The 15,938-nt window shown below is 44.5% G+C and overlaps 2 protein-coding genes across 3 annotated transcripts; one reads left to right on the plus strand and one right to left on the minus strand.

The window, feature by feature from the left end:
• Positions 1 to 184: 184 nt before the first annotated feature.
• Positions 185 to 2,380, minus strand: LOC125763337 (cytochrome b5-like). The gene is made up of 2 exons (XM_049426332.1): positions 1,923 to 2,380; positions 185 to 680 (listed from the first exon to the last, which is right to left on the minus strand). The coding sequence occupies exons 1-2, from the start codon at positions 2,184 to 2,186 to the stop codon at positions 495 to 497; spliced, it is 450 nt and encodes a 149-aa protein (XP_049282289.1). The 5' UTR covers positions 2,187 to 2,380; the 3' UTR covers positions 185 to 494.
• A 3,302-nt stretch (positions 2,381 to 5,682) lies between these two features.
• Positions 5,683 to 12,385, plus strand: LOC125763325 (ring canal kelch homolog). Of its 2 annotated transcripts, none has more exons than XM_049426314.1 (5): positions 5,683 to 6,265; positions 6,554 to 6,706; positions 6,799 to 7,200; positions 7,275 to 7,371; positions 7,445 to 8,572. In XM_049426314.1, the coding sequence occupies exons 1-5, from the start codon at positions 6,135 to 6,137 to the stop codon at positions 8,570 to 8,572; spliced, it is 1,911 nt and encodes a 636-aa protein (XP_049282271.1). In that variant the 5' UTR covers positions 5,683 to 6,134. The 2 variants fall into 2 exon arrangements, with proteins under 2 accessions (XP_049282271.1, XP_049282270.1); XM_049426313.1 differs by having other exon boundaries at positions 5,684 to 6,265; positions 7,445 to 12,385.
• The last annotated feature ends 3,553 nt before the right edge of the window (positions 12,386 to 15,938 follow it).

Here is a 15,938-nt window from a genome sequence, read left to right on the forward strand (position 1 = left end):
AAATCGTGTGTTCTGACCCACTCAATCTATTGATGACCTCGAACTGACTACGCCACAACAGTACGTTCAATGCGATAAACGGGTACGACTTCATCTGGCGGCGGTCCTTCCAGACGGGAAGAAACTACTGCAAGATCCTCTTTTCGGGTGTTCTGGTTGACTGCCACTATCAATTTCAAACGTGTACAGCTGGACGGACGTTTATTACACTATGTAACTGTTACAGCTTTACCCAACTAGGAACTCATTCGCTTTAATGTGTGTGCTTAAATAACGGATAACGGATTCCCGTTTTTCTCAATATGGTCGAATACTGTCGCATCTACATTTAAAATTAAAGCTCTGTTACCATTCGTTAACGTAAAAGGGAAAACGAAAATGCAATAAATAACACTAGAGCATGGAATGGTGAACCATCATCATGGCGTGAAATGGGTACTGCTGGTAGAGAGGAAGACGGCTTTCGTTACGAACGTTGCAGTCCAAACAGATTGCTAGTCGGGAAGATTCGTTAGGGTGAGCTTTCCCGTACACCTGTAGATACATTCGCTCGGTGGAAGTTCTCCTATTTCGTAGAGTTTGAGAGATTTGATCGCCATTCCGGAGTGTCCAGCATTGAGGAAGGCGATGGTAGCATCACGACCTGCATTCTCCACCAGTACATCATGTCCACCAGGATGCTAAAATAGGGGTTAGAGGGGAATAATAAAGAAAACAAAAGGTTGTAGATAAGCTGTAAATATGTTACGCGAAGCCGAGTGCGTACGCTGGTCAATCTTTCCAACAGTGTACAGACATGTTCATTTAGTTCCCTTAGAACTGTAGATTATGTCACTATTTAGGAAGTACCCCACATGTAGATTGGTATCTCCGAGTACGTAGTAAACGCATGATATTCTGATAACAGCAATCAGCACAACACCAAATTTTATCATAGTCACACCATCTCATTGTCCATGGTGACGTGCCGCATGGCAAGTACACACTCACCAAACAACAAAAAATTGCACCAAAATCACTGTAATGATATAAGATTATCTAGAACGTTCGTAAAACAAATTACACAGTGCTCCCAGTGCACGTAAAGAAGTTGTCCCAAATTTGCTGGATGTGTAAGCCACACTCCAGCTGCTAGGGTATATCAGACATCTTGGTGCGATGGCTTTGTCATGGTTGACCTTTTATTATATTTTTTTTGGGTAGTAATATTCTTTACTTTGCGGAATTTATTGGGCACATAAAGCTGTAACTCTTGTACAAATAACCGGCTAGGTACATGTTCTTCTTATTCGGGTCTACGACCAAACCATGCTAAACGATTTTTACCATTTAGACCTATATTTTGGGCGTGTTGCTGAATCGCTCATTATCATTTCTATTCGACCAGTTACTCGCTCTCTCTCTCTCTCTCTCTCTCTCTCTCTCTCTCTCTTCTTGGCTTTAATTCATTTCTGGCTTATTAGACTTATTTTTACCACGTAGCCGGATAGTCAGTCCTTGCTACGGGGGAACGGTCCGGATGGGACTTGAACCCGGCCGTATGGACTGGCACCGTTTATCACATGCACCACCGGGTCGCCCTTCGACTGGCCGGTCGATTAATTACTATATTCTTTATATTGAATTTGTAAAAACGATGTGAGTGATCGTGCGAATCGTACGAAAGCGATCGTGTAAGTATTAAAATTGTATAGTGAGATGAACAGTTCTTTCATTAGCTTATAGCACAAAAATAAATTCTAGAAAATAATTCCAGAAAGAGTAATTTTCTAGACCACCATCTCACACACGCGCACTATGTCAGATCACTTTCCAATGTCCAGTTTTTGTAAGCACCACACCTGCTTATCTACTACACTGTCAACGAACTAGCCCAAGGTACGCACAGCTTGAAGTTTAAGTCAATATACCAGACCGCTTACCAATCTCAGAAAGTTTGTAATATCATACACACGATCGTACAGCACGATCCAGCAATCGTCATAGCAATCGTGATAAGCCACCTCACTGAGCGTAATCTGTTGTCGTATTCGCTGCTGGTGGCCATTATTGTTGCCATCCGTACCGGTCACTTTGGTTAATCGTAGCGCGGCCATTGCAAGCTGCAGTATGGTGGTTGTTTGATTGCCGTGCACCACATCACATCCCTCGATCGGGCTTTGCACCTGTGTCTCCACGGCGGACATTTTGATTTTTGTATAATTTAACACTGGAGGAACGATTTTTTTTGTATAAAGTTTTGGGCTGTGCCGTAATTACAAGTAGACGCTAGAAAATGGTATGCTGCTTTCGCTTACAAAACGCTAGGACAACCGTCACGATTGAAAATCCGAACGCGACTAAACTATGCCGACCGTTTGCAGGGCAGTTTATACGCGTTGTTGCAGTGCGAGCCGTGCATATAGAATCGGGAAGGCTTTCGGTGGTTTGCTTCGACGTCACCGGTTTGGTTTTGCGGGTACGTCAACGCTGTTGTGGACCGTGCTGGCGGGACGTCGCAATACTTGTGTACTGTACGAGCGTGTATGTATTGCCAAGCCAGCCGGTTTTGATAGAAAAAACATCGGTAATCAGTGGCTAGATTTATTTATTTAGGTCCTTTTGTGGGCCTGTTTGCGACTTGGAGATAGTACTGTACCATTACCTCGTCTGGCTGATGCTTAAGTGTTAATGTTTCGAAGGCAAAAATATCGTACAAACTATGGAGTTGAAGAAAAGCATTAGGGTGCCGCCATGATTCATTGGCAGCTAATACTCCATTCGGATGGAAATGTGAAATAGGCAATCTAAATCTCAGGTTTCGGCTTAGACTTTCCCATCCATCTCGAAGACAACCAAAACGAGATAACGACTCATTGATTCGTGGGTTTAACAAGAGTTTCCAGTTTTGGACAGAATGGTTGGTAGACAAATTCCAGCCAGCTTCTTATCAGACTAGGCGTCGGAAGTCCGAGTGCTACAGAATGTAGGAAATTGTGAGCAAATTTCGTACCGTATCTGTTATCAACGCGGGTGTACAGCGATTGCAAGTTATTGAATGTTCCATTTGGTATAAACCATTCGTCCAAAAAAAAAAAGTTGTAGACGACTGTATTATGCAATCGTAATTCACAGCAGGCAATTTCGACCGAAACGATCGAACCGGAATTATCAGTGAATTTTGAGTTAGGGGTGGGTGTGGTTAAACACTAATTAACGTGCCCTTTATTACTTCGGTCAAACTTAGCATTCTTAGGAGCGATTTCCCAGACACTTTGCTCCACTTTTTCATTCCCCAATAAAGTACGCGGTCGTCTGGAGGTCAACAAACTCGACAATAAGAGTTATAATGAGGTCTGTCTTGTTGCGTGTCTTGTAAAGTGCGTCCAACGCGTCGGAAGTCGCCCGACAAATCGATAGACAGTTGTAGGTATTCCGATATCTCATGTAGCGACTCCACGACCACACTAAGCCGCAGCTCAACTGGCTATGGGTAGGGACGTGTTTGCCGTTAGCTAGGGTTGGACTTCCTCAACCCAACTCGGTACAGGCTCCCTACTTGCTTGCTGGTGTTAGTGAGTTGTTTATGGTAATTCGAGAACAAATTGTCTGAGAAGGTGTGGACCGCAATGCTGGTGAGACCAGTTCCATGGCCGACGCAATATCTTTGCTGTCTGATGTCTGCTTTCCATTTCCACATGCGTAAGGATTCGTTTACCAAAACAACCACAACGTTTGCTTTGTATTTAGGTTAGCACGAGTGTTCTTCAAAATCCATTCCATATCAACCAACATCTTAAATGGTACGTTGGGACATATGGGAAGTTAGGCTATGGAAGAAAAAAGTTGCTTGAAGTTGAATATGAATCATAAACAATGTTTCTTTGCCTAAATGTGAATTATAAATATATTGTTTGGAGTCTGTTTTTGTCCCTATTGCCTTGTGTTGCACAGCGCAAACAGGGTTGATAACACAAATAATTCTTGCACCAGTTCTAAAAACTGAAGACACCAAAAAAAGTTGAATCTTCGTATCATGGATGTGAGCTGGATTAGTGTAATTATTCTGGAATGAATCGTAATTAAACGTGTGCTAGAGTTTTAATTTCATCATGTCGTGTTTATTGAATGTCATTAATATGGAGTACACTGAAAAGATGTAATTTTAATAACGCGCACATTAGAAAACGGACTTCACGTGTGGAAATTCGTCACTTAACACGTTGCGTTTTGTAATGCCATGTGATTGACGCACTGTTATTGCTTAGTTGGTTTGGTCTAAATGCGACGTTGTCTACTAGCATGGTGCTGTTTTTCACGTGACAAATCACAACCAAAGTTCCCATTCAATGCCTTTGCGCAAGGCAACAGAGATCTTCAAAAGCTGATCAGCTACGGAACACAAACAACCTGCGATTCATCCCGATAATAATGTGGATCTGTTTCTGATGAAATGAAGGCGAATTATCGCATCATTAATCTCGGTAGTTTGCTTTTTGGATTTTTGTTTTGTAATGTGCAGTTGGCAGCGTATTTAGCACAGTTAGGTTTTTTTTATATTTATAACTGTGCTTTTGTATGCAATTTCGAATGACTGTTGCTTGATAAGGATCAAGCAGAAGTTTACAGTATTTGTCAAAAGTACAGACATTTATTTCATCATATTTTTTTCCAAGAAGAAATTATCATTATTATTTCATTGAGACAAATGTTTTCCTTTCAGGCTTCAAAATTAATCTCAGGGATCGATCTAACTCCACTTTCTGCCTCATTTTGCCTAACACTAAAGTTCAGCAACAGGAATAAATAAAGAACAAGGATATAGTGACATCAGCGTTCCTTCAGGAGGTTAGAGTATTCATGAAGATCCCTCATCAGGAACATTGACTAGAACACAGAGAGGATCAGGAATATATAGGCCTGAAGAGATGCCTCCAATGTTGCGGTCTGTTATGATAGGAATGGGCTCAATATTTGTATTACGTAATATTTTAATGATCCCTTAGATCTAATCCTGTAAAACCACGATGATGATGATTATCTGTGAGAGGAACTAAACGGGTATAACTTAAAATTGTAAGAAATGTTTCTTCTGCCATCCATTCATGAAGTCTATGATACGTTTCGTTCATTTCTCTATATTTTATTGATTGTGAAAGTGAATTAATAATCAAAATGCTTCGCTTCATCTTACCCGTGCAAGATCTAGAGGCAGATCAAATGCAATTAAAATGAAGAACAACGTTATCGTAGAAGTCTCCGGTTAAAAAGAAACGTTCTTGAGCTTCCTCACAGCAGTGTAGCATATGTACCTGCTACAGAGCTTAATTTCAGTTTAGAAAAAAAAGTAATTAACCATACCATTATTCAAGTAAAATACCACATATGGTCTATGATATCATAATCCGCAATGATGTTTAGCTTTAAGATTCACACTTTACAGGACTCTCTTGTCTCTTGAAAATATTGGGAAAAAGGAAGATCTGCGTCAACAACTGGCCTTAAGCGCAGTTTGCACAAGGAACGAAATAAATGAATATCATATTGTAGTTTGCGTAGATTTAATAAAAATTTTATTAAATAAATAGCTATAACAATCCATTCAGAAAAGAATAGAATTAAAATTTTGAAAATTTTGTTCAAGAATTCCCCCCATGTAGTTGCTGTTAACGAGTTCATACATACGAGGGTGTGCAAACTGCGCTTTATAAATGTCATCGTTCCGTCATCGTACCTTTGTATTGTATTGTGTAGTGTTTGCAATGCGAGGTACGTGCGCTTTGCAGGAAAATTCTAAATAATTGAATTTCCCGCCACAAACAGCGTAATATCTTGTTCTTGTGATTGATTAAGGAAATAACCGTGACTGGATAAAGTGTATAAAATAATTCTCGCCGATGAAGTACAGGTCACGATTCCTTCCAGCTGCTGTTGCTCGGTCTCAGTTGGTGTTTGCCGTGCAGTAGGGTCGAAAGAACTTCTGGATCATTTTTCCAGCACAGAACCGTCTGGTTGGACTGTTCGCAAGTGGTTAATGATGCAGTGCTGTGGCTTTTAAGCGGTTGTGCAATAGCATCGTCAGTGCAAACGTTTGTGGGAATTGCTTTTGAACAAGCAGCACAGCAGGAAGACACTGGATTGGCTTTGATCAGTGTATGCTATCATTCATACAGTACACACTAGAAATCATGAGCAGCCTGGGCAACGGCAACAATCAGCACAACATCAACAGCAACACCGGAAGCAGCCAAAACTCGGCCGCCGAAGGTACAATGGAGCGCGGAAGGTAAGCATCGATCGGTGGTTCCAATTTCCAAAATGAAAATTGGTGTTATCGATTTTTTGTCCATCTTACGAGAGCACGACTGTGTGTGTGTGCGTTTCGTATGCTGTGTACGGGAAGGTGCGCGAGTGTTAGTGAGATGCGAATGTTTTGTTTACATTTTTCAGTCCCCAGTGCGCTGTATACAAATGGGGATTTTAATGCAAAAGAAAAGAAAACTTCCATTCAAGGATACAACACTACTTATGAAATTATAATTTAACACCTCTTCCCGTGACCGTTTCCTTTCAGCTGCATCCTCGTACGTTATGCAAGCCAAAATTCGCTGGACGAAAGCTCCCAGAAGCAGCTGCCACGGTCGAATGGGAAGGAAAAAACGACCGGAGCCTACCGTAACAACATTCACACGCAGCGTTCGTTCGAGGCCATGAACATGATGCGAGAGTACGTGTAACCCAATTCCCACCAAAATCTGCGTCGCCATTGTTTTCCGCACACGGTCTAATTTTGATACTGTTTCATTCGTCTCATTTTAGGCAAAATCTTCTCTGCGATGTTGTGTTGGTAGCGGAAGGTATTGAAATTCCTGCCCACAAAATGGTGCTCGCATCCTGCAGCCCTTACTTCTATGCAATGTTTACCGGGTTCGAGGAAAGCCGCCAGGACCGTATCACACTGCAAGGAGTCGATCCGAGGGCGCTACAGCTGCTGATCGAGTACGTGTACCGAGCGGTGGTGGAAGTTACGGAAGATAACGTGCAGATACTGCTGACCGCGGCCAACTTGCTGCAGCTGACCGATGTGAGGGATGCGTGCTGTGACTATCTGCAGACACAGCTCGATCCAAGCAATTGCTTGGGTATACGCGATTTTGCCGACATACACGGGTGTATCGATCTGCTAAACTATGCGGAAACATACATTGAACAGCACTTTTCGTGAGTTGAAAGAAATAATGTTCCAACGTGATAATTGTGTTTTTATTGCAATGAATTCTTCTTTTCGTCCGTAGGGAGGTTGTTCAGTTTGACGAGTTTTTAAATTTAACCAGTGATCAAGTAGCTCATCTGATCAAGAGCGATCGTTTATCGGTTCCAACGGAGGAAAAGGTAACTATTCGTGCTTTAAAACGAATTATTTACATTTCGCATTCATCTTTTGCCTTATTTTCCTACCTTACAGGTGTACGAATGTGTTATCACCTGGATACAGTACGATGTGAATGGTCGCCAGCACCATTTGGCCGAGCTAATGGAGCACGTTCGGTTGCCATTGCTTTCCCAGGACTATCTCGTCCAGTACGTCGAGAAGGAGCAGCTCATGAAGGGTGACCTTCAGTGCAAAGACTACATTATAGAGGCACTCAAATATCATCTGCTCAAGGGCGAACAAAAAACATGCTTCAAAACGCCACGCACCATTCCACGGCAGCCCGTTGGATTGCCGAAGGTGCTGCTAGTTATCGGTGGCCAAGCACCGAAAGCTATCCGATCGGTCGAATGTTACGATTTACGTGAGGAAAAGTGGTATCAGGTAGCTGAGATGCCGACACGCCGTTGCCGCGCCGGGCTAGCCGTACTAGGCGATAAAGTTTATGCTGTGGGAGGCTTCAATGGATCGCTGCGCGTGAAAACGGTTGATGTGTACGATCCGGTGCTGGACCAGTGGACTACCAGCCACAACATGGAGGCACGTCGATCGACGCTTGGCGTTGCGGTACTTAACAACTGCATTTATGCCGTCGGTGGTTTCGATGGGTCAACGGGCTTAAGCTCGGCGGAAATGTTTGATCCGAAACGGCAGGAGTGGCGTCTGATTGCATCCATGTCGACGCGCCGAAGTTCGGTAGGCGTCGGTGTAGTAAACGGTCTCCTATATGCCGTCGGTGGCTATGATGGAGCGTCACGCCAGTGTTTAGCTTCGGTCGAACGGTACAACCCATCCACGGACACCTGGACACAGATTGCGGAAATGTCTGCGCGGCGTAGTGGAGCGGGCGTAGGTGTGCTGGATAACATACTCTACGCGGTCGGTGGTCACGATGGACCGCTGGTACGCAAGTCGGTCGAAGCGTACGATCCGGCCACAAACACGTGGCGTGCGGTGGGCGATATGGCATTCTGTCGACGGAACGCGGGTGTGGTCGCACATAACGGAATGCTGTACGTGGTCGGTGGTGATGATGGCCTCTCGAATCTGGCCTCGGTCGAGGTGTACAGTCCGGAAACGGACAGTTGGCGCATTTTGCCCTCATCGATGAGCATCGGCCGTAGCTATGCTGGGGTAGCAATGATAGATAAGCCCTTGTGAAGCGAGCAGCAGGGCGCACGGGTCGCCACCAAACAGTCCTACTCCTCCCACCATACCACCATCTACACCCGGTACGCGAACTGTGCCACCCTGCCGGTACAGAATGAACCGGCAGGATTGGCTGCCGGTGGCAATGACGATGAAAACAGCCAGGCGGAAGGTCTTAATGCGGAACCTACTAATAACGGTGCAATGAACGGAAACAATGTACACTACGAAAACATTTACGAATCGATTGAACAGTTTGCACCCATGAACGGTGGTGGTGGTGGTGGTGGAGCCGGTGGTAATGGTGCCCATGCGGGTATCCCTGCTGTTTCGAATCCCTTACAACACGCAGTATTGAATCAACCCCAGGCAGGACCTTCCGGGATCGCTCGTTCTTTGAACGGTGCTGTTGGTAATGGTGGTGGAGCAGGAGCTGCTAATGGTGGGTGTATTCCACCGCCACCTCCAAGCATGCTCCATAGTATGCAACAGCTGTACCATCCGATGGCGTATCGTAACGAGCTTTACGATCGTACTGCCGGGTACGATGTTCCACGCGGTCGACCAGCTCCGAACTATTACCAGAATCAACCGGCTGGAGGGTCTGCCAATGGACGATATCCGAATCTTCATCTCGACTTAAATCGTGCTCGCTATCCAGCGGGGTCCATATCGCAGCAGCAGCAACAACGGACACCACGCCAGCGTAGTTTCGACGACACGGAATCGTACCATTACTATCGGTGTCAAAATCAATCCAACGGCATTGCGAAGTACGACAATTTGTACGAGCGCGTACGAGAGGAACCGGCCTACCAGAACACGGGATCCTTTGCACCGGCGGCTAACCGTGCCGCGGGTTTATTCGGACGGTTCGATGTGATTGGGCATGGTGTTGGACGTATCGAGCGCCACCTGAGCTCGTCCTGTGGCAATATCGATCACTATAGTCTCGGCGGACATTACGCCGTGCTGGGACACAGCCATCTAGGGACGATGGGACACATTCGTCTTAATCAGACGAACAGTAATGGATCGAACGGTGTGGTAGGCGCTGCAAATAGTCCGTACTGTACGAACGGTACCACGGCTACCCAACCGAACCCAACCAAGGACTCATCGTCGGTAAATGTGAAGAGTTTCTTTAGCTGTCTCGGAGGAGAGAACTCACAATCGATGAACAATCTGAACAAATCATCCACATCGAATGGAACGGTTAATGGTGCTGGGGTTGCGACCAACGGGAATGATGGTATCTTGCCAGGACCTGGATCGGGAGGATCTTCAGCAGCCGCCGGAGGAAATGGTGGTGGACAAGGTAGTAGCATTATGGGTGGATTGGCGAGTGCCGCCGCCGTTGGTGTGAATGGTACCGGATCAAGCAGTACAATGGGAGGCAAATCAACCGGGGCCATACCGAAGATAAGTCGTAAATCGAAACAATCACAGCAAGTTGCATCGGATCCAGTTCCCAGCGTACCGGCTCCACCGTCACTCGTCGTTGGTAATGGATTGCCTCAGTCGGATGTTTCGCTTGGGGCAGTAGATCCAACGTACTCGAATGCATGTGCAGGAGGTCGTGTTACAAAACCCTCGCTGCAGTGGTTGCTAGTAAACAAGTGGCTACCCTTATGGGTTGGACAAACACCGCCAGATTACAAATTTATCGATTTTAACTTCATGTTTTCACGGAACTGTGATGGTTGCTCGTCAGCAGGTGGATCACACGGCCAGCAGCAGCAGCAGCAAGAGCTCGTACGATATGGGACGATCGATCAAGCCGATTACATTCCCCCGGCTAGGGAGTATCCCACCATGACCGGAAGTTACCCAAGAGTGCTTCGCAATACACCCCAGCTGGCACGGTTGCGTGAGCATGAGTATGAAAACGTTCCGCTGAATGATCCACCGGTCCGTGGTGCTCGTGCCCTTTCGGCCCTTCAATCCGTACGCGCCCGTTCGGAAAGTCCGAGCCGATCTGGTGCTGATCCACTGGTTGGGCGTACTTGGGCATTCAATTTCGAAAACAACACGTTCCGTCCAGCACGTAGTCCAGCGCTAACGACCGGTTCGTCGAGTTTGGCTACGAATCGTGACAAACCGCGCGATGTTCGTCGCATCACTGACGGAACGTTCGGCGCACGGGATCTACAACAAACAGATGCAGAAAAACCAGGTCCGAGTGGGTTGGCCGGAAAGTTTGCTAGCATGAAGCAGACGGAACCGGATAAAGAGGATGGTCGTCTATCGTCGGCTTCTTCATCATCGGATTCAGATAACTTTGCAATCGAATCGCTTGCCGCCGAATCTGGCGGGCAGCCGGAAGAAGAGGAAGATGAGGATGGTAGCACCCGGTCGGCTGATGTACGTCCCGACGGCGATCGTGCGGGTAATTCTATCGAGAAGGAACAGGTCGGTTCCTCCTCGAACGATACATCCGATTCGCTAAACTATGACGGACCGGAAACTGCCGATCGATCGCTTTCGGAGGACGAAGTGGAGTTGGCAGTTGCTTGCGCTGTAACCGTGGAAGCGGTCGCACGGCCGGACCATACGGTATCGGAATAAATTTTTACGAACACAGTGACATAACATGACAGTTTGAAGGTGGGAAGCTCCCACGAAACTTTTCTCCAGCTAGCAGTTTAAGTGGTAGGCCTAATTTTAAAATTTGTTTACTCTCTTCCTGTGATTACGAAAACGTCTCGGAGAGGCTTTAGAAGAAAATTTACAACCTTTTTGCAAATCAGAACGTTACACTTACTTGCTCAAATATTTATTAATGCTCCCCTTGTTTGGTTTATCAAGCCTCTGCACCGTGTTTAACAATCTTATTTATTGGATCTGAATTTTTCTGAATCCTTTGCTAGTGATAGTGTTGTTTTTTTGCACTAGCAGAGAATAAAAAAAAAAACAATAATGAATAATTCCACTGTTACCTAATGGGAAACATTAAATGTCGATTTTTAACCATGTAGAATATAGTACACACTTCCATCTACACATCTAAAGTACATTGAGTGAGACAAATAGGAAACGATTTAGTAGTGATTTAGTAGGGTTTGTGTTTACCTCGAACTGCGGGGTGATATAGATGTTAGGTAGATTGAAATGAAACAATATGAAAGGTGCAGTCTATTAATATGAGGGATAGTAACGCAAATCTTAAAATAAAATTAACTGTACTGTGTTTCTCTATACGTAGGACACTAAATGGTTCCAAATAAGAACTAATAGCGAAAGGAGAAAGACGTCAAACACAAGCACAGAGGGAAGAAGTTGGTGCATTCCAGCAGTTAATTATAGCATTTGTGAAGGAAAAGAAACAATTCCCATTCTGGTTAGGTTACTTTCATTCCCCAATGTTATTGTGTCAGTCAGTTACAAAAAGCAACGAAAGCAAGGTAAAATTTTGCAGTAAAAAATGACAATTGTGGTGGTACAAAGGATTAACAATAGAAAGACAAATACACACAACAACAACAAAACACAATGCACAAGCGCCATGCCGCAGCAACATATTTGCACATCAACAGTATGAAAAACAATAATACAAAAACCGTATAGTAGAACGTACATGTTCGTTATTTTAAATAGCGCGCACCATTTAGCGCAGCAAGTAGCGTCTATTCTGGTAATACCTATATTTACACATTTTCCATGTTGGTGAACCTGCGGTTCATACACCATAGCAGTCCGTTTGTGGCGATGGGAAAGACAAACGTGTAACAACTGTACTGTTCATTCGCAAATATGCATTTGATATCTTGTAGAAAGTTGAGATTAAAGATAATAATAAACTGTGAAATGTGATTTAACGATAAAGCGCTTGCTAGTTCATGTTTATGTTTGCTGGTTTTTGTGAGGTTTTATTTGAAATCGCTGTGTCGTGTGTCATGCGACAATGACTTACTACCAATGACAATACTTTAGGACGTAGACGACACGTTTGCGCTGCTGGTATTACAATTTATGCATTACAATTACAATTTACAGGGTTTTTCTATTCAGTTTAGACTAGTCGCACACTTTTTCCTGTTCTGCGCATTTGATTTTTGACTCTGGTAGGCAAAAGCACATACTGCTAATAAAAAATCAAATGCGCCGAGCAGAAAAAAGTGTGCGGCTAGTCTAAACTGAATAGAAAAACCCTGTATGCATTAAATTTACATCGACAAGTGCTTGCGTTGATGCAATGCGTGACGACATTAGTGGCGACTGCAACTAACGGTAGGAAAATAGTTGCCTGAAGTGAATGTGTCATATGTGTATGCTAGAAAATTATTGAAAAATAATTCCCAACGTAGCTTTACGTGGTAGGTAGAAGAGTTTGTTCAACAGCTTTTCTTTACAGCCATCATAACGACCGTCTTAAAAAAAATACACGCCAGTATTAATTCAAACAAAACTCAAACAAAAACCGTAACGTACTTCGATTCCCGACAGACCCCGAGATTGGCCCTCAGCTGTGGCTATTCCACTCAAAGCGGGACGCCATCAAAAAAGTTTGGAGACCCCTGTCCTAGACGAACAATTTAGCCTAGTCAGAGTTGGTTACGGAACAGCGCAAAGATCTTCTTGAGACTCTAGGTTCAATGTTTGCTTGTGTGGTCAGTAGTGATCGGTTGACAAGCTTGAAGAAGGAACATAGAGTATAACTAAAAAACGATATACTCATAGAGAGTCCTGGTCCACCTCCTGATAACATATTCCACCATATCGCCTTTCTTCAAGGGTTTTTTTCTTCCGAAAATTGGTACTGATGTGTAAAATAACTAGAAATAAATGAATATAAAGTGCTGGAAATTCTTGAAAACTGTGTCCGGTAAATGTAACATGACTGGAATGTGCTACTGGAAACCGAATTCCAGGACGTCGCTAAACGTTTGTCGAAATCAATCACATCACTCCCGGATACGTACGCCAGGTCACAATAAAATAATGAACAATAGTGTGACAAGTTAATTTAGAATCTTGATTGATAGCAAACAACACCTTCGGGTCGGGAATGATTACCATTTTGGCGCCATGCTGCTCCAGTGATATCGAGTTGCTCCAATTTTGGGGGAGCGGGAACTAATGCCAGACAGATACCAGGATGTAGATTGAAGCGCTTCCGTGTCGAATGTATCTTGTGGTAAGTTATGTCCTTTGTGTCTAGTACAGGAACAGAATCCGTCTGTACTCTTAATCGGTTTTTGATCTTTTTTTTTGCTTCTCTTAGACGCACTGTGGAATATTTCGGTCAATGTGGTCAAAATGCAATGTCACAGGGAAAGATTATAGGAAGTAAGATAGGAGGTATGTTTGTCTGAAATAATTAGTTAGAGTCGTTAATCTAATTTGATCCGTCGCAGGTGACTGTCAGCGTTTGGATTTTGTTTATTTGTGTTGACTTTACCCAACAATCTAAACCCATAAGCTAGTTTAATGCCCATAAAACTCAAGCCAAACAGCGCAGATAATCGTTTACGTTTTATAGCTGTTGCAGGCACACGGTGCAATTCTGGGTAGCCATTGCTGGCTGTTGGATGGTCAATAATTTGCCCACAATAACCATCAAACGGAACGACTGTACGATCGGTAAATACAAATTAGCTACCCAAAGGTGTGGCCCCAGACCGTGTCCGAGGTCTTTTAATCCATCGTACAGACCGTGGACAGCCGTAGGAACTGGCGCATGCAAGACGTTATAATCGTTATGATTAATCAAATCTAGAACCTGCTCATAGTGCCTGATCGCCAGGACCGTGTATGATCGATAGTGCAGATCGGTTCGCTTTCGGGTGGCACACACAATCTGGTGGAGAATGGGCGATTGTAGATTTTGATTTTAATCTGTAGCACCCCCTGGCGGGTGGTCTTTCGGATCGGTTCTCCACGAACAAGTGATCGCTTCGATTTGACGACTGTGGTTTTAAGTCCTTCAGAGCTGACGGCTGTGAAATCGCGTCGATTCGAATGTGAGTGTGACAAACTTTCCGAAGATTTCCTGTCGTGTTTTGCGACATTTAGACAGCCGTGCAGTGTCGCACAATGTTGCTAGAGCAAACAATTGAAGGTTTGCGCCTATACGGTTTAACTATTGCAACCGGAGGTCACAACAGTGAAGGCCACACTGGGGTTTAACCCGTAGCCGTAAGGAGTTTTCCGTTTCTAGGGCTTGGGTGCCTTACCAATGGAGCAGAAGAATAGATTCCCCTTCAGGTTGTGTGCCGTTCAGCATCAAAACCCCCGGACAGAAAGGTTGCTCGCAATCGCTTTTGGGTACTTTGTGCTGCAGTCGTACTTGCTGTTAGTTTGCTTTTGCAAATGATTGAAGGGCCTTCGTAACTGAACTGATGGATATTTGGTTCACGTGCGCAAGTGTTCGAACGATGGTTGAAAGTTTGTATGCGAACTTGGCTCATTAAAAACAAATCAAGAAACATAAATCACCATATTGCTGAGAATGTTGAGAAATGTCAACAGATTACGCACGGGGAAGGGTTGCTGCGCGTTGCACAAGAAGCACAGGTGAACGTCTCAACTTGATTCGACTAAACTGGAAGACGTTTATTTTTCTGTCTAATGCCGGAGGGTGAACGATTCCTAGTGCCACAACATAGCATATCGAGAAGTAAAAAAACATGTGCAAAAAACGTCAACGCAAGAAACTCGAAGTCGTAGGACGTATTCGATTTGACCTTGAACTCCGGAATTTGTGGAATGCCGATATCAGGCAGCTTGCTCGCGCTTGATCGATGAATCCGCGCAGGCGATCGTCCGGGTTTGAAGAAGACACCCAAATAAAACCGGATCGATTCGAAAATTGGATGCAAGCTCGTCTGCTAGAAGCACACCGGTAGATACCTTTACGAGCTTGAGAATCATTCAATTTATTCGCGATCGTAGCCGAACCACGATCCACAACCGCATCCTTGTCGAAAACGGTCGTACGATTGGCCGGTGAAAAAACCCGGTTGCAAAGTAATGTCCCTACTTGAAGCGAAACCCTTCAAACGCTTTAGATTAATCATCATTTACATCATCACCACTTCATTAACGTCACGGTAGTGACGTATCAAGATGCGGGTGAGTTTCGATGCCTGTGTTACAAATCAATTATTCCCGGATCGGAATCTTTACCCCCGTTGGGATCTTCCCGCGATACGGATCTGTTGACTTTTATTATGCTACTTCCCCTTCAAGTCCGCTTCCGGTTCTGACTGAGCAGGCTCGCGTCCGGCGTTCGATTCTGACTCGATCAATCGGTTCCGCGTCACATTCCGTCGTTCCATCGATCGGTCATGCAAATGAAGAGCGTTTACCTAGCTTGCGATCGCTATCCTCTGAACGCAGCTGTTTCTCTTGCCTTAACACAAATAACACAAATAGA

This window comes from Anopheles funestus, chromosome 2RL (assembly GCF_943734845.2).
Source record: "Anopheles funestus chromosome 2RL, idAnoFuneDA-416_04, whole genome shotgun sequence".
Classification (NCBI taxonomy): domain Eukaryota; kingdom Metazoa; phylum Arthropoda; class Insecta; order Diptera; family Culicidae; genus Anopheles; species Anopheles funestus.